General features: G+C 42.4%; 2 protein-coding genes across 2 annotated transcripts in view; both read left to right on the top strand.

Annotated features, from left to right (window-relative positions):
- The window catches only part of FREM1 (FRAS1 related extracellular matrix 1), a 77,108-nt gene extending 73,896 nt beyond the window's left edge, over nucleotides 1–3,212 (top strand). Inside the window, exons 36-37 of the mRNA XM_083482097.1 lie at nucleotides 821–906; nucleotides 2,433–3,212. Coding sequence (XP_083338223.1) covers nucleotides 821–906; nucleotides 2,433–2,632 — 286 coding nt within the window. The 3' untranslated portion in view covers nucleotides 2,633–3,212. The remainder of the gene's footprint in view (nucleotides 1–820; nucleotides 907–2,432) is intronic.
- Nucleotides 3,213–10,032: 6,820 nt separating this feature from the next.
- On the top strand, nucleotides 10,033–12,141 carry CER1 (cerberus 1, DAN family BMP antagonist). The gene is made up of 2 exons (XM_083481277.1): nucleotides 10,033–10,529; nucleotides 11,722–12,141. The coding sequence occupies exons 1-2, from the start codon at nucleotides 10,035–10,037 to the stop codon at nucleotides 12,013–12,015; spliced, it is 789 nt and encodes a 262-aa protein (XP_083337403.1). The 5' UTR covers nucleotides 10,033–10,034; the 3' UTR covers nucleotides 12,016–12,141.
- Nucleotides 12,142–17,667: the final 5,526 nt, after the last annotated feature.

Genomic DNA, 17,667 nt, shown 5'->3' with positions numbered 1-17,667 from the left:
ACAGTGGTACCTCAGGTTACAGACGCTTCAGGTTATAGACTCCACTAACCCAGAAATAGTACCTCGGGTTAAGAACTTTGCTTCAGGATGAGAACAGAAATTGTGCGGTGGCAGCAGGAGGCCCCATTAGCTAAAGTGGTACCTCAGGTTAAGAACAGTTTCAGGTTAAGAATGGACCTCCAGAACGAATTAAGTTCTTAACCCAAGGTACCACTGTAACGTGTACATCACAGCTTGTCTCACAATACAGTGGAAGCTTGGTTTTCAAACCTAATCCATTCCGGAAGACCGTTTTACTTCCAAAACGTTCGAAAACCAAAGTAGGCATTTCCGGAAGCACTTACATCCAGAAAACTCAACACGGAAGCCGCATGGCACATTCGGCTTCTGAAAAGCATTCGAAAACTGAAGCAGTTACTTCCGGGTTTTCGGCATTTGAAAGCCAAAACGTTCGACTTCTGAGATGTCTGAAAACCGAGGTACCACTTTATGTATCTTTTCTCAGCATGCTTTCCCAATATTCCCCCCCCCCAAAAAAAGGGTTTTAGTGACTCTCAGTTTTCACGTTCATTATCCATATGCTCATTGAGATATAGTAACCATACATCCCCCCTTTATCGGCAGAACAGATGTTTCTTCTGGATAGCTCAGTTGGTTATAGCGAGGTGCTGATAATGCCAGGGTTGCAGGTTCGATCCCCATATGGCGCAGCTGAATATTCCTGCATTGCAGGGGGTTGGATTAGATAATCCTCAGGGTCCCAACTCTACAAGTCTATGATTCTGAGTCTAAAAATCCCTCTCTCCTTTGCTGAGCTTAGGTACCATGGCAGTTTAGTAAGTGTGGCTTCTAAAACACACATGCAGTGGCTGTGGGACTTCAGTGGAAGAAGACCCTTCTGGATAGGTAGGTATACAGTACAACAGACTGTCTACTCTTGAGCCTCTGGCCCATACTTCCCTCAAAATATATAGCAACAAAGTTGACATTTTTCCCCTCTCCTGGTCTTTAGGATGGTAATTTCCAAATACCATTCTTTCAAAACATTTCCCTGCTTAAATTATCTTTGCTGCTGTTCTGTAGAAGGTGAATTTCTGGCCTTCCAGGTTTCTGGCATTGAACTTCCAAGCTCGCCAGCTCCATCCTTGGAGCTCTTCAATGGTTTGGCCTTTCTCCCAGCCAGCTTCATTCTTCTGGAGCTTTTCCCTCCTGCCCTAAGAGCTCATGGCTCAGCTTCATATGGCTCAGGATCTAACGGGGAGCAGGCCTTAACCAGATGGCTTCACAGCCCTGGCCAAGGGTCAGTAGCTGGAGCCAGTTGTTGTAGTTCCCTATTACAGGTACTAAATCTACACTTAAAGCAACTTTTCCTATCCTATTTCCCCTGCTAGTTTTACGTTTTAAATTAGAGCTTCCCCAATGTATAACCCATTCTTTGGATTTGCAAGCACACCATACGTTTGAAACACATTCAGATTACCCATCCACCAAGAATCCTGGGAACTGTCATTTATCCCCCCCCCCCCCAAAGCTACAGTTCCCATCACCTTTAACAAATGTCCGTTCCCAGGATTCTGTGAATGTGCTTTAAATGTATGGTATGCATACCATTCTACATTTCTCTGATGAAAATAGGGACATCCTATTTAATAATAATAATAATACCCCACCCATCTGCTGGGTTACCCCAGCTACTCTGGGTGACTTCCAACATATATAAACCATAATAAAGTGTTAAATATTTTTTTTAACTTGTTTTTATAAAGGGCTACCTTCAGATGTCTTCTAAAGGTTGTATAGGTCCTTATCTGCTTAGCTTGGGGAGGTCTCAGAATTGCCTACCCTCCAACATTTCTCCAATGAAAATAGCAGCATCCTAAGGAAAAGCACATGGCGCTGTGGGTTAAACCACAGAGCCTAGGACTTGCCGATCGGAAGGTCGGCGGTTCGAAGCCCCGTGACGGGGTGAGCTCCCGTTGCTCGGTCCCTGCTCCTGCCAACCTAGCAGTTCGAAAGCACATCAAAGTGCAAGTAGATAAATAGGTACCGCTCCGGCGGGAAGGTAAACGGCATTTCCGTGCGCTGCTCTGGTTCACCAGAAGTGGCTTAGTCATGCTGGCCACATGACCCGGAAGCTGTACGCCGGCTCCCTCGGCCAAGAAAGCGAAATGAGCGCAGCAACCCCAGAGTTGGTCACGACTGGACCTTATGGTCAGGGGTCCCTTTACCTTTACCTAAGGAAAAGCAAGACATTCCAAGTTCAATTCAGAAACGAGGACAGTTTTTGTAAATCTGGAACTGTCCCTGGAAAACAGGGACACTTGGAGGGTCTGGGTATGCGGCCTAAGAATATTTTTGAGAGACCGGTCAAGTTGTTCTGAACACTTTGTGAATTATATGATGGTCAACTTGCACATCTGAATTTGTTACAGGCTTCAACGACAGAAGAAATCCAGGTCAATTCAGATGGAATAATGGAGACCGTGTTGCTTTCACAAACTGGGGGAAAGAGCCCTCACATCCTTCAAAGAAAGGAAAGAACTGTGTTTTAGTACAGCAGCTGGGGAAATGGCAAAGAAAGAACTGCAAGAAGGGCAAAGGACACAATTATATATGCTCTAGGAAACTGTAAAGACAGCTGATGCAAACCTCATCATGTATAAAAATAGATATATTTATTTATAGCCAGGGGTGCTGAAAGGGCATGAAGGTAGGGAGTCAGGTGACCTATTTGTAATAGGTTTTTATACGAAGGGTTTAAAAATTGATAGGGGGAAATGTTACACTGTGACTGATCTCTTTCCATGGTTTGTGGTATATCGAGTATGAGTGAAGAACAAGCCTTGTTTGCCCCAGAGTTATTTTCTACCCAGTCTCTTCCAAGACATATAAAATATGAAACAGCTAGAGAAGTTGGCGGAGGTTGAGGTTTTTTATATTAAGCCATATGTTACTTGCCTTGTCTTTCCTGAACTGGGTACTCTACCCCTTACAACACTGCAATTGTTTGGTTTTGAAAGGGAAACAGCCATGGGCATAGCCAGGATTTTGGGGAGGGAGACAAGACCTCAGATTTGTATTGATTTTGATTGATCCCCCCCCCCCCGGCTTGGCTACACCCATGGAAACAGCCAGCATTCTGTTGGTCAAAGTTTATAAAAAATGCATGATAATGGATGCAGAAATTTTGGAGCTTTAAGAAAAAAAATAAATCAAAATTACTTCCCTTCCTCTTCACACACAGAGAGGGAATATGGAAGTGGGAACATGGTGAACTCTTTCGAATAACGGTTTCGTGTTGCTATGTTATGGTAATACGCCCAAAGCTGTAATACTTCTGTGAGATTTTAAAAGTTTACATTATGATAGTAACAGAAACTAAAGTGGCACATGGAGAGAACACCAGTGGTAAGCCAGCAATATCATTATAAGTAGGGACGCAGGTGGTGCTGTGGTCTAAACCACTGAGCCTCTTGGGCTTGCCAGTCAGAAGGTCGGCAGTTTGAATCCCCACAATGGGGTGAGCTCCTGTTGCTCTGTCCCAGCTCCTGCCCAACCTAGCAGTTCAAAAGCACACCAGTGCAAGTAGATAAATAGGTACAGTGGTACCTCGGGTTACATACGCTTCAGGTTACATACGCTTCAGGTTACAGACTCCGCTAACCCAGAAATAGTGCTTCAGGTGAAGAACTTTGCTTCAGGATGAGAACAGAAATCGTGCTCCGGCAATGCAGCAACAGCAGGAGGCCCCATTAGCTAAAGTGGTGCTTCAGGTTAAGAACAGTTTCAGGTTAAGTATGGACCTCCAGAACGAATTAAGTACTTAACCTGAAGTACCACTGTACTGCTGTGGCAGGAAGGTAAACGGTGTTTCCATGCTCTCTCGTTTCCATCACAGTGTTCTGTTGTGCCAGAAGTGGTTGAGTCATGCTGGCCACATGACCCGGAAAGCTGTCTGTGGACAAACGCTGGCTCCAACCCCATAGTTGCCTTTGACTGGACTTAACCATCCAGGCGTCCTTTACCTTTTACCTTTTTTACCTATCATTATAAGTGTGACCTGTCAGCCAAGATGATTGCAGCATTAAAGAATTCCTAGAGAAATTGTATTTTTTAAAAAATAATCAGTGATATGCTGCCCTAAGTAAGAACATAAAAAAGCTGCGGTAGGTCAAGGCAATAGCTCACCTAGTCCAACATCCTGTTAGCACAGCATTCTCCCCATCTGTAATTTCCAAAAGTGCTCTCTCTCCCTCTGTGGTAGTAAAGGCAGCCATCAATAGCTTCACCCTCCATAAATCTGCATAATCCTCTTTTAAAGCTATCCCAAGTTCCTGACCATCATCACTACCTCTCCCTTGAGTAACTTCCACAGTTTCACTGTGCATTGGGTGAAATGGCAAACCCAAAGCTTCATTTGCTTTCTGTCCTTCACTTGTGGTTTCTCTTCTTGCCTCTGCCTGGCCCCAGCATGGACATACAATCAGTGGCGTAGCGTGGGGGGTGCAGGGGGGGCCGGCCGCACCGGGTGCAACATCTGGGGGTTAGGGTTAGGGGGCACAAATCCACAGGTTAGGGGGCGCAAATCCACAGGTTAGGGGGTGCAAATTACTTGCCTTGCCCCGGGTGCTGACAAACCACGCTATGCCACTGCATACAATGGTACCTTGGTTCTTGAACGGCTTTGTTGATGAGCAAATCAGCTCCCAAGTGGTGCAAACCCGGAAGTAAGTGTCTGATGCAGGAAGCTCCTGCAGCCAACCAGAAGCCAAACCTTGGTTTTTGGTTTGGGGAGCCGAACATACTCCTGGAATGGATTAAGTTCAAGAACCAAGGTACCACTGTAGTCTTAGTTTTCAAGTGTGGGCCAGGGAAACCCGTTTCTTCGAACGCTTTATTTTTCCTCTCTCTGAGCCATGTTAGTGATGTGGACTGCAGCAGAGAAGGGAATCGCCCCTGTAAGAAACACTAATTGAATTTGGAGGACAAAACCAGAGAAAACACCACCTCCCCAAGAAAGGTATGACATGTGTCAAACCCCTAAAGATGGCATCATCCTGTTTAGTAGTAAGGACATTTTACCACGCATCAGCCGACCATGTGTTGTATGATGTGAAATAAAATGGTGATGTGTTAGGGAACCATTTTGGAACCCTGGCAATGCAGAAATGGCCTGATGAACTGGAACAGGGGGAAAGAGAAGGGCAGGGCTCCTTTTTTAAGTTACAAAGCCACAGTTCATCAACATACAAGCAAGCCTTTAATATACAACATCTCAAACAAGAATAATTTCCCAGACGGAAGCGAAAAATGCCATGTTAAATTTTGACATAAATAAACATGTAATAAGAGTCATAAAATTACATGTAATCATAAATTCTGTGCACAATTGTTTCTCCTCTTAAGACCATTGAAAAGAAAAATTGTTATTATTAGATGTGCACATTCTTTCCTGAATGCTCAAGAAAATGTTGTTTATCAACATTGTGGTTTGCTTTTATTTAATAAAAGGTGCTAATCAACTTTTATACCCCTACACACAGCATGCAATATGTACCATAATTTACTGTAATACTTAGAGTGTTAATAAAAAAAATGCTCTTATAAATGGATCTCGGCTATAGAGTTATAATCTTTCAACATTTCAGAGTACTATAAATGCGGTTTTGATACAGAGTCCACTAAACCTATGAGGTGACACAACCACTGGCAAATGTGCTGCTGGAGAGAGGGGTGGACAATTTTCAGTGGGGGAAGGTGCTTAATCCTTCCTCTACCAGTCATAACCCCCCAGCTGGATTTTCCAGATGCATTATCACCTTGTCAAATGGACAAAGCTGCTGCATGGAAGTGGGGGGGGGGGAGGTTGTAGGGGGGAAAGGAGGGCAGAAAAAGTGCTAAGAACCTTGTTGTTGTTTAGTCGTGTCAGACTCTTCACGATCCCATGGACCAGAGCATGCCAGGCACTCCTGTCTTCCACTGCCTCCCACAGTTTGGTCAAACTCATGCTGGTAGCTTCGAGAACACTGTCCAACCATCTCATCCTCTGTCGTCCCCTTCTCCTTGTGCCCTCCATCTTTCCCAACATCAGGGTCTTTTCAAGGGATTCTTCTCTTCTCATGAGGTGGAGCCTCAGCTTCAGGATCTGTCCTTCCAGTGAGCACTCAGGGCTGATTTCCTTAAGAATGGATAGGTTGGATCTTCTTGCAGTCCATTGGACTCTCAAGAGTCTCCTCCAGCACCATAATTCAAATGCGAAGAACCTTAACACCCTCTTTTCCATCGCAAAGCCCCTGCTACATTGCAGTGTAGAAGAAGCAAGTGGTGTGTTCTCAGCCCTCTGTTTCCTACTCCTCTCCAGAGCATGTTCTCATATTCATAGAATTGTAGAATTCTAGAGTTGGAAGGGACCGCAAGGGTCATCCAGTCCAACCCCCGGAATGCAAGAATACAAGTTTTGGACTACAACCCTTAACAATGCAATCCTCTGTGGGTTTATTCAGAAATGACTCCCACTGTGTGAAGAACATAGGCAGAGTTCTGCATGGATCAAGCCAAAGGCCCATCTAGTCCAGCCTTCTGTTCTTAACAGTGGCCAAGTAGATGCCTTAATGGTAAGCTCACATGCAAAACCTGAGCACACCAGCACTCACCCTATTATTATTATTACTATTATTATTATTATTATTGTTATTATTATTATTATTATTATTATTATTATTATTACCCTGCCCATCTGGCTGGGTTTCCCCAGCCACTCTGGGTGGCTCCCAACAGAATATTAATAATAATAAAGCAATAAAACATCAAACATTAAAAACTTTCCTAAACACTGCCTTCAGATGTCTTCTAAAAGTCCTTGACATCAGATGGGAGGGCATCCACAGGGCAGGTGCCACTACCGAGAAGGCCCTCTGCCTGGTTCCCTGTAACCTCGCTTCTTGCAGTGAGGGAACTGCCAGAAGGCCCTCGGAACTGGACCTCAGTGTCTGGGCTGAACAATGTGGGTGGAGATGCTCCTTCAGGTATACTGGGTCGAGGCTGTTTGGGGCTTTAAAGGTCCGCACCAACACTTTGAATTGTGCTTGGAAACGTACTGGGAGCCAATGTAGGTCTTTCAGGACCAGTCTTATGTGGTCTTGGCAGCTGCTCCTAGTCACCAGTCTAGCTGCCACTTTCTGGATTAGTTGTAGTTTCCAGGTCACCTTCAAAGGTAGCCCCACATAGAGCACATTGCAGTAGTCCAAGTGGGACCTAACCAGAGCATGCACCACTCTGGTGAGACAGTCCACGGGCAGGTAGGGTCTCAGCCTGCGTACCAGATGGAGCTGGTAGACAGCTGCCCACCTGTGATTCCCCAGCAACTGGTATTTGAAGGGATAGTGCCTCTGACAGGGGAGGTTGAACATAACCATTGTAGCTAGTAGCTATTGTTATCTTTATCCTTCTAAACCTGCTCTTCAGTGGGTGGGCATCAATACCACTTGTGAGAGCAAATTTCACAGTTTATGAAGTACTTCCTTTTGAGTGTAGTGAGGCTCTGAGAAGTACACAGGATTGCACCTAAAATGCTCTTCTATAGATGAGAGACACTGCTTCTAAAGCAGCCAGAACCTTGTAATCTGGTGCTCTCGTAACCCAAACGATGTCCGTTAAGAAAGAGAAGAATCTGAAAAGGAGAGACTTTTATTTTCCCTTCAGATTGGAGGACTCAAACGGGTTTTCCAATGTTCCCTGAGGATTGAGATTTGGAGCACACATGCAGACAGTCCCAACATGCACTACTGTTCAAAAGAGTCAGAGAGAGACATTTGTAAGTTCTTCAAAATGAGAGTGTAAGGTGTGCCCTCAAATGGTTAAGGTATCTCCAGACCACCCAAAAAGCTCGGATGTAGAGCACACATTCTCCTTTTTCAGATGATCACTTGCCACCTCTGGTTCCACAAGCTGCCTTCTGCTTACACAAACATTAGATGTGTTTAAGATTGATAAATACAAGCTATAGTCTTTCTTGAAAATACAAGCTATAGTCACATCCCCCCCTTTATGTTACATATATGAAGCTGCCTATGGGCAACAGTTTTTATATTTGTTTATTTCACATCCAACAGTGTTTTGAGCAATAAACTTAAAAGAGTGCACATTTTATTATTATTATTATTATTATTATTATTATTATTATTATTATTATTATTATTCCCTGCCCATCTGGCTGGATTTCCCTAGCGACTCTGGGTGGCCAACAGTACATATAAAACATATTAATACATCAAACATTAAAAATAGGGCTACCTTCAGATGTCTTCTAAAAGTCAGATAGTTGTTCATTTCCTTTACATTTTTAAGAAAATGGAAGGAAAGTTCAAGGCACTCTGCTAGGCTAAAATATACTTTAAATCCAAACTAAAATGTATTATCCTTACTCATAACACTTCAAACCAAACCAAACCAAACCAAACACTAAGCATGCTTTTGAATCCAGCTGATTCCCCCCCCCCCCGCTTCACCCTCCGAACTCATTTCCTTCCAGTCGCTGAAGTTGTAATCCCTGTGTAAACAGCTGTCTGTGTATTCCTGATGCCATTTGCTTTTCCGAAGCACCCGGCTTGCTTTCATTTTGCTTTCCTCCAAAGGCGATCCACAATCCTGCTCACTCTTGCCAATCCACAATCCGATTCCACGGAGAGAATGCTTTCAGACAGTCAAGCAAACCCAAAATAAGGCAGGATATGGAAACCAGGCTACAGCCTGTCAGGGGCGGCTGGGAGAAACTCTGCAAACCATCACAAACTTTTTCTCTCTGTGCCAGGCAGAGAGAGAGAGAGAGAGAGTGTATGTGTGCCAGCCACATGTCTGTCTGTAAGGCAGGATACAGTGGTACCTCGGGTTACATAAGCTTCAGGTTGCATACGCTTCAGGTTACAGACTCCGCTAACCCAGAAATATTATTTGGGGTTAAGAACTTTGCTTCAGGATGAGAACAGAAATCGTGCGGGTCTGGTCTCGATATGCATGTGTGTCTGCACAGAATAAAACTGCTTTAGATGTGTTAGTGGATCTGCCCATAGCAAAATGTTTGCAGACATGGGTTGCATATGATACCCAGCTGCGGGAATATCATCTAGCCCAGAAGCACGATAGCTAATTTTGAAGGTGGGACGGTGCTGAGGTGGGAAAGGGGGTGTTATCTCTACTTACAACAAAAAGCAGGGCTGGAAGAATTTTGGCCATGTTTGTTTGTTTTTCGTTGTTGTGGGGGTTTTTTGTTGTTGTTGTTTTTGTTAGCAGTAGTGACTGGACTGCTCCATACAGTATATGTTTTTACAATGTTATTAGTTCTCTTTAACATGATAGCCACTTCATAAAGTCACAGAAATCGCTCTCTGCGTAGCCGCATTAAATGCCACATTTAATGTCTCGCATTCCCCTCAGTATTTACCACAGTGTGTGCACCTGAAGTAAAAAGGGGAGAAAAGCTATCTGCTTGGCCATAAATGCCATTGGAATTTTGCAAATATAGGCACATGGTGCTCAGAGAGATGATTTAACCTTGCTTTAACCTACACCTACAATTGTGGCAGCCTTCCTTTTGTTGTCTTGAGCGGCTACATTCCTTTGTGCCCTCCTGAGATATTCAGCAGGGCAGAAAGAAGCTAATACACAAGTGGGAACTTTTCCACAGTTCCTAGACAGCAGCTAAACACTCAGTCCAAACATTTAAAATCACTCCCTGGCAGGGAAAACACATTTTATGGTAGATCCAAACTTTGAATACACATCCTCCAAGAGTAAAAAGGAAGGATAAGATGCCCTTGGCCTGGAGTCTGGGGTTAATGAGTGTTAATGGGTGTCACCTTCTTGGTCCCCGTTTTTTTTTATCTCTTCCTCATGTCCCCCCCCCTCCGCAATTTGGAGCAGCTGGAATCTAAAACTTCAGGCCCTGTGTATAAATATAGCAGTCTGCCTTCAGCCTTTTTTGAAACTGCAAGAAAGTGAGGAAGGGAAAAGCAAGCCAGAATTTTTCTTAAAAGGTCATGTTTTTGTTGTTGCTCCAGATGATGTTGCTTTCATGGCTTGGAACAACAGAGCAAATGGCTGTACTGCAGAAGAAAAGGAGATTTCTACACCTCCTGCCTCAAGACAGAGATACGCTAGTGAAATATCTAAGAGGCCAAGAAGGAACTCTGGCAGATACTGGTTTGTTTGGGACACCCCTCTTGGCAGAAATGGAGGGCGAGAGGCAAAATGGCCCAGAGGTCCCTAGGTTTCTTTTGGCCTATAAAGATAGCCATGGCTCTCAAGATTTGGGAAACAGAATTTCTTCTGCAAGTGCATCTCCAGAGAGAACACAAAATGCTTCTTGCCACCCTCACAGGAAAAGGGAAGCAGAACTGCCCTTCAGGAAAGATGCCAAGAAGTTCTGGGACCTTTTCATGTTGAAAACCAAGTCACGGTCTGATGTGATTGTCCTTCCAATCAAGACAAATGAAATGTATCAGGATACCTGCAGCACCATCCCATTCTCTCAGGTAAAGTTAAATCTTAAAATCAGCACTTAACCCAACACTCCTTCTATATACTTAGGAACATCCAGTGAAGCTACTATTTGCATTGCAATTTTAATCTGCAAAATGGTTCACACACACACACACACACACACACACACACAGTAACCCTGTGAGGCGGGCCATTGTTTCCCAGATTTACAGAAGTGCGAGGGCTGATTTTCCCATGGTCTTATCAGTGCAAAATTTGCTTATAGAAGCAAAAAACATTACAAGTGTCTGTGCCAGAGACAGCCTATAGCTTTGGGCTGCTAAAAAGTTTCATTGTAATAGCCAATTTGTTTGTTTGTTCTAGTTACAGGTAGGTAGCTGTGTTGGTCTGCCGTAGTCGAAACAAAATAAAAAAAAATCCTTCCAGTAGCACCTTAGAGACCAACTAAGTTTGTAATTGGTATGAGCTTTCATGTGCATGCACGCTTCTTCAGATTTGTTTTTATAAAAATTTACAAACATTTGGAAGCATGTCAATGCTTCAGGTGCATGATTCCCATTTTATACGATGGAAGTTTTAGAAAACAATATACAGTGCTAGATTTTAGAGCACAGGAATGTATCTGCCTTGAATTTATTTACATTTTATGTATCTCAGCTATTTCTATACCACTTAATCTTGACATTTCTAAGCGGTGTACACAAAAATGATAAAAAACCGTACAGTGGATAAAATTTTATATATATATATATATATATATATATATATATATATGCCAGAAACTCTCCTAAAATGCCAGTTGAAATAGAAAAAGGGCCTATTCCCACCCACCCCCCAGTAACTGTAGCAGCAAATATAAAAAGTGACTTAATTTTTTTAAACAAATTTAATTCTGTATACAAGATAATGGTTTTATATGGAGCTGATGTAGCACACTAGTTGAGTGCCTGAGATATGTGCTTACAAGCCCTGACTCAAATCTCTGTTTAGCTGTGAACTCAGTGGTAGTCAGATGGATAGCCACTATTTCTCACTCCCCTATTTGTAATATGGAGAGAATATTACTGGCCTACTGCAGAGTGTTGATCTAAAGATTACTGAGATACGTTTTGAATAATGGTTTCATATATCAAAAGTATTCCATATGATTCTATTTCTTGTATTTATATGCTATCTAATGAAGTGCCATAGAACTTGCTTTAACAGCGGTGTGCTTTTTTTCAGAGCATTACACATGAGAACTGTGAGGATCTGGTGGTGCAAAACAACTTGTGCTTCGGCAGGTGCAGCTCTTTTCACGTTCCTGGTCTTGAAGATCGCCTTTACACCTTTTGCTCACACTGCTTGCCCACCAAGTTTTCCACGGAACGTCTGGAGATGAATTGCACAATCGCTGCTCCTGTAATCAAGGTCGTCATGATCGTCGAAGAATGCAAGTGTGAGGTTCAGAAAAGAACAGATCCCAAAATGGGATTTCTGCACTCAGAACTGCATGCCAATGTGTATGAACAAAACTGAGCCTTTCAAAACGAGCTTTTCTTAGTAGGTTTTTTATCACTGGCGAGAATAGCCAGGATTTCAGTTTAATGCCAACACAACATCTTGAAGAAGCCTCTGATTCAGTTTGTGCAAGTGTAAGAGTGTGAGTGAATGAGTGAGTGAGAGATTCTCCACACATGAGATTAAAGAGCTGAGCTGATCTATTATCAGCTATTACTACAGGTGCCCTTTACCTGTTTTTAGGTGCACACCACAGTTTTTCATGTCTGTAATTGTGATTTCTGACCAAAATTATGTCCCTGTTTATTTATTAGGTGCACATATACCCAGTTAGTTCATCTGCACTCTGGGCACAACAATGCAGGAATGTGTTCAGGATTGCCTCTTAACTGATGGAGCCACCTAATTAATTATCAAACTGAAAAAAGGGGGATTCTTTCTATGCAAATCTTTCTGAGCACTCATGGGCAATAATACCTTGTCAAGCCATTTATCCCTATGTCCTTAGTTCTCTGAATAAAGCAACCAGAACTCAGTTTTTCTAACCTTTCATTACCAAAAAAATCCCATCCGGATCAAAGGGAATTTTCAATATGGAGAACTTGACGGATTGGGCCCTAACTGTGAATATGCACCATTTAGAAAGGAGGTATAAAGAGGAAAACAGCAGCTGTAGTAATTGTTAATTAGATTAGTGCCTTAGCTTTTGGGGGTGAGTGTTTAATTAACCCAGCAATGATCAGCTGCATGTAATTAACACTGTATTCTGTTATATCAAGGATGTGTTAATTGGATCTGATTTTCAGAGTCAACTTCCATATTCAGAGCAAGTTGAGCCCAGGTGCTAACGGAATATTGCTCCAAAAAAAAAAAGGAAGGAAGAAAAAACAAATTCGAGCCAGAGGACAGTGGTCTTGTATACACCCCAGGGACTGTTAACTGTAGTCACATTTGAAACATAGACAGGGTAACTGTTTCTGCAAAGTTCCCTTTGCTTTTAATTTGTCATAGTGTTCTATTTTATTTAACAGGATTTTCAGAGCTATTCCTAATTGCGGGGGGGGGGGGGGGGGGCAGTTTCCAATTATTGCAATGGTGCATCTTATACAGAGACTGTTAACTTTAAGACTTTTTAAATGAAGTTAATTGTCAGCCCCTAGAGTACACTTTTTCTCTGCTTTAGAATATCAGATTAATCACCACAAATACCTGCACAGTTTCAAAATGCCAGTAAAGTTTAATCAACACTGTGTTGCATGGGTTTTTTTTAATTTTTGGTTGCTGATAGAAGAGGTTCAGTTGGAGAAAACTGTAACACCTTGAAACTCTGAAGCCCTTCCCAGGAGCACAAAACCCTTTCAATGCCATTTAACTTTTATTTTAGCCATTGACACTGAAAGATCCACTGCTTGCAAGTTAATAAAAGTAGAATACTAATAATATAATTATTCAGGCCTTTTTTGTTACCAGCAACATATTAAAATTGACCATTTTGTCCATTATTAGATTTAGAATAGAATAGATTCTTTATTGTCATTACACAAGTGCAACATTGCACAAAGTGCAACGAAATTGGATGCCATCCCTTAAAACAACAAAAGCAAAACAACAACAACAACCAAACAAACCACATTCCAGCCACATTCCAATTTACCTGTTAATAGCTTCAAAGCATATACAATCTTGCTTTGTGAAAAAGTTGGTAACTATATGGTATTGCTTCTTTTCATGCATATATGTTAATAATTTAGGCTGCAGTCCTAGGAACTATTCGTCTAAATTCATGTGTATGTGGCTCTAGTAACATGAGTGGCTCGTTGGTGCCATGGATAGTGTTCTAATAAACCTCTAATAAACCTTAGGACATATTCACATGTACAGATGTATCACTGCATGTCTCATCACTTGATAGTTCTAAAAGTAAAGGGACCCCTGACCATTAGGTCCAGTCGTGACCGACTCTGGGGTTGCGGCGCTCATCTCACTTTATTGGCCGAGGGAGCCAGCGTACAGCTTCCGGGTCATGGGGCCAGCATGACTAAGCTGCTTCTGGCGAACCAGAGCAGCGTGCAGAAATGTCCTTTACCTTCCCGCTGGAGTGGTACCTATTGATCTACTTGCACTTTGACATGCTTTTGAACTCCTAGGTTGGCAGGAGCAGGGACCGATCAATGGGAGCTCACCCCGTCATGGGGATTCGAACCGCCAACCTTCTGATCAGCAAGTCCTAGGCTCTGTGGTTTAATCCACAGTGCCACCTGTAAAATGGCAAACATGCGTCTCATCTGAACCATTTTAGGTTACAGGTGAGTCTCACATATGACTGAATACCCTGCCATGCACAAGAAAAGTACCGGTAGTATGTCACTTCAACCCTTATCCTTAACATCTAATTTTCTGCATACAAGGGTTCCTCAATATGTGGAACACTTTAACTGAAAAATACTGGTTAAGATAGCATGAGGTGGTTCTAGTTGTTACAGATATTCAAGGAAGAACATAGTTGTTTGAGCTTGCTTTCCATAATATTCTTTGAAAAGCCAGTGTCCCTTGCCATCATTTCCACCTTACAGGATTGTTGTGAAGATAAAGATTTTAAAGCAAACATTGTATGCACTATGTCGGTAGTAATATTAGTGCATCTTCTGAACAAAACCCAGTATTTTGTCATGAATATATAGGTAACAAAACAAACAAAACAAAACAAACACGAATATATAGGTAATAAAACAAACTAGAATTTAACCATCCTCTCAATGTATAAATATATCCCAACATAAGAATAGTTACCCACAGAATGTTCTTATTCAACTGCCTAAATAAATCTTCCTTATTTCAATGCTGCTATACAGTGGTACCTCGGGTTACATACGCTTCAGGTTACATACATTTCAGGTTACAGACTCCGCTAACCCAGAAATATTACCTCAGGTTAAGAACTTTGCTTCAGGATGAGAACAGAAATTGTGCTCTGGCGGCGCAGCAGCAGCAGGAGGCCGCATTAGCTAAAGTGGTGCTTCAGGTTAAGAACAGTTTCAGGTTAAATACGGACCTCCAGAACGAATTAAGTACTTAACCTGAGGTACCACTACTGTGTTCCAAATACACATGATTAGGATTGTAACCCAAAGCATGTGTCCAGTGTGTAATTTTGGGGGGAATAGATGATGGGTGTGCACAACTCTGCCTAGATGTGGAAAACCAACGTCATGTTATTTCTGCTTCATGCATATCATTTGAAAGTGGAAAAATGTCTCTGGCCCATCAGCATCAGAAAAGTTTGCTAAATGCGTATGTTTGGAGTGAAAAGCTCATGTGGAGGTATGCATATTAAAGCATGGCAGGAAAAAAGGTGGAGATTCTGGTTTACAGATCATGCCTTAAATGCATTGGGAGGACCAAGGCCTGTATTAGCAATGCAAAATATTCTTCTGGTGTAGGAGGCTTATAGAACAAAGTGCCATCCCTTCTTTTGCAGGCTGCCTCCATAAGAGAGCATCAGCTGCCGCTACACATGGCATGATTTTAGCATGCTGATTTAATATTTACAGAGTGCCAATAAAATTTTTATGACGACAGCTGGTGGTTCCTGTGGTAATTTATAAACAACAACATAACACAGACATCAGGGAACTCCCGAGGAAGGTTCTGCATGGCTGTACAATATTTAGGAATATCAGACACAAGGTTGTTTCTCCAAACACGGAAAGGGTTTTTGTTTTTGTTTTTTTCTCCTTTGCTTTGCAGGTTTTTAAGGATCATTGCAGAATGCATTGCTGAAAGACTTTCTGCAGCTGAACTGCACAGTTCAAACTTAACTTTGTAGCACTCAAAAGTCATAATACCTGGATGCTTTCTCTCTCGAGGGCTGAAACAGCAGATGTGTTTTAAGAAACAACCTGTCTGTTGACTTACAGAATACAGAGTCTGTATTCTTCCTATACTGTACCAGATTTTCACAGGCCTGTTTCTGTGGACCTGATAAGCCTGCAATTTCATTGTGGTTGGACATTGCCGGATTTAGGTATAAGCTAAACAAGCTATAGCTTAGGGCCCCACTCTCTTGGGCCCCCCCAAAAAAAAATTAAAGGAAAAAAAAACTGGGTGTACATTTCCAAAATATAAGATAAAAAACAAATAAAATAAAACTTAGATTCAGCAACAGTGCTTTGTGTTGTGTAATTTAAGCAATGTGCCCCGCCTGCTAGCTTGCTCCCTAAAGTATCACATATAAAGGGCCACATTACCTTCAGTAGCTTAGGGCCTCATCAAACCTAAATCCAGCCCTGTGGTTGGAAGACCTATTAAACCTTCCAGACAAGTTAATTCCCTTCCAGGAGAAGCAGAATTTCTCAGCACTCCCAACTGGTAAACCCAGTTGGGACTGAGTCTTGCTCCAGCAAGGGTCAATGTCACAAGTCCTTTCCCTTCTCAAGCCCTTTTTAAAATCAGCCGAATAAACGTTTTATTCTGTTGTATTTCAGCTCCCCCCCCTTTGGAGGCCCCATTTATGATGCTGGGGTGCATGGCACCTACAATTAACACCACATCACACCCCCCCCACTGCCATCCCCCAAGCAGCATGCTTATTAGAGAGGACAAAGTTGTCACTTCATGTAACTAGTGCCAAGGAAGTGTGTGGAAAACAAGATTAAATCCTCTCATTCACAAAGAGAGGCTCATAGTCTGTCTAACCTTTCTGGTTCCTACTTTGTACTGAAGACCACAAGACTCAACAAGATTGCAAACAGCCTGGGCATGAAGCATCTCATTATTATTATTATTATTATTATTATTACTACTACTACTTTGAACAGCGAAGACTGCCATATCCTTTAAAAGCACTATTCCACTATTTTTAAAAGCCAGCTTCATATTTCCCATTTTGTGAGACAAACTTTTTTTCTCCACAGCCATTGAAATACATAATTCATTCTGAAGTTGTAGCTTTTCCAGAAAGAAAGAAAAGTGAAATTTTCCAGTGTCCTAAATCAATAGAGATCTGATGAAGTGTGCTTCTTTCACTTGAATTTGGTGAAGAAATGTTTTTCTTACATGCTAATTTTATATGAAGTGTAAATATCTGAAAAGTTATTCCATTAGGCAGAAGTCGTTGGACTGAAAGTGTACAGTACTTAGTGTGATTTTGATGCCATGTTCAAACCAGTTCAAAGCTTGAAGCAAACTGTCAACGGACAAATTTTAACATGTCGTAAGAGCTGTGTAGGGAAGCGGATGGTGCTGTGGGTTAAACCACAGAGCCTACGACTTGCTGATCAGAAGGTCAGTGGTTCGAATCCCCGCGAGGGCTGAGGGGTTTAGATGATCATAAATTGACTCAGTAAGATATGAACAAGCCTTTTGCCTGCTCTTGCAACCTCTTCTCTCCTCCTTTTCATACCATGCAGTGATTAAACATGGAAGTCTCCAGTTAAGAAAAGAAAGAAAGTGGGTGGCGCTGTGGGTTAAACCACAGAGCCTAGGACTTGCTGATCAGAAGGTCGGTGGTTCAAATCCCCGTGATGGGGTGAGCTCCCGTGGCTCAGTCCCTGCTCCTGCCAACCTAGCAGTTCGAAAGCACATCAAAAGTGCAAGTAGATAAATAGGTACCGCTCAGGTGCGAAGGTAAACGACGTTTCCATGTGCTGCTCTGGTTTGCCAGAAGCAGCT

Source organism: Podarcis liolepis (assembly GCF_965112155.1).
Source record: "Podarcis liolepis genome assembly, chromosome: 17".
Classification (NCBI taxonomy): domain Eukaryota; kingdom Metazoa; phylum Chordata; class Lepidosauria; order Squamata; family Lacertidae; genus Podarcis; species Podarcis liolepis.
This window is presented reverse-complemented; position numbering and strand designations above follow the sequence as displayed.

What these genes read in the sequence shown, in the direction of transcription:
- CER1 (XM_083481277.1), top strand. Translation starts at nt 10,035, where the DNA reads ATGTTTTTGTTGTTGCTCCAGATGATGTTGCTTTCATGGCTTGGAACA. An exon ending in GCACCATCCCATTCTCTCAG is followed by an intron (nt 10,530 to 11,721) that starts GTAAAGTTAAAT and finishes GCTTTTTTTCAG; the next exon opens with AGCATTACACATGAGAACTG.